Here is a 623-nt window from a genome sequence, read left to right as displayed (position 1 = left end):
CAGCATCACTGAGGGAGTTGAGGCGTAAATCTAGTGGGATACTGGGGATTTGAGTACATTGCAACAAAGAAAGGCCAGCAAGTTGCCTCACCGTGTGTACCTTAGCCAGCCTTTCTCCCACCGCTCCGAGGCAACGGCACCGAGGGATAAAAAGGATATTGTTTTCCTGGATGAGCTGTGCTGCACCTGTTCCCTCATTGATCCTACAGCACCTTGAGCTGGCTAAAGAACCTGCTGTCTTTCGGGTGATGCTGAGCCTTATCAGTCCGCCTCAAAGGCACTGTTTGTTGCCCCCAGGTACTCTGACTTCTTCTTGTGCTTCATCCACATCTTCCTCAGGAGGCTGGGTGTCCCGCACAGGCTGCCTCCCGTCAGTGGCAGGGATGCTTCCGCTCCCGGAGCCAGGGTCAGGTCATACTCTGCCGTCTTCCTCCAGCGCTGCCTGGGGCTGGCAGACAAAGCACAGATGCATAAAGCACTCCTCACCCCCGCGGCCGCTCACCTCCACCCCTCCTTCCCTGCTCGCAGTGACTGGCCACTGAAAACCAGGGATCAGCCAGATCCGTGTCTGGATGAACTGTCTACTGATGCGTGGCCTGCAGTGGAGGTGCCCCATCCCCTTC

The 623-nt window shown here is 57.0% G+C and overlaps 1 protein-coding gene across 1 annotated transcript in view; it reads right to left on the bottom strand.

The window, feature by feature from the left end:
* Nucleotides 1–261: 261 nt before the first annotated feature.
* Nucleotides 262–623, bottom strand: part of LOC104502323 (chromosome unknown open reading frame, human C8orf46) — a gene marked incomplete at its 5' end in the record, with an annotated part of 3,847 nt that continues 3,485 nt past the window's right edge. Inside the window, one exon of the mRNA XM_010146285.1 lies at nt 262–448. Coding sequence (XP_010144587.1) covers nt 262–448 — 187 coding nt within the window. The remainder of the gene's footprint in view (nt 449–623) is intronic.

Source organism: Buceros rhinoceros, unplaced genomic scaffold (assembly GCF_000710305.1).
Source record: "Buceros rhinoceros silvestris isolate BGI_N320 unplaced genomic scaffold, ASM71030v1 scaffold24382, whole genome shotgun sequence".
Classification (NCBI taxonomy): Eukaryota; Metazoa; Chordata; class Aves; order Bucerotiformes; family Bucerotidae; genus Buceros; species Buceros rhinoceros.
This window is presented reverse-complemented; position numbering and strand designations above follow the sequence as displayed.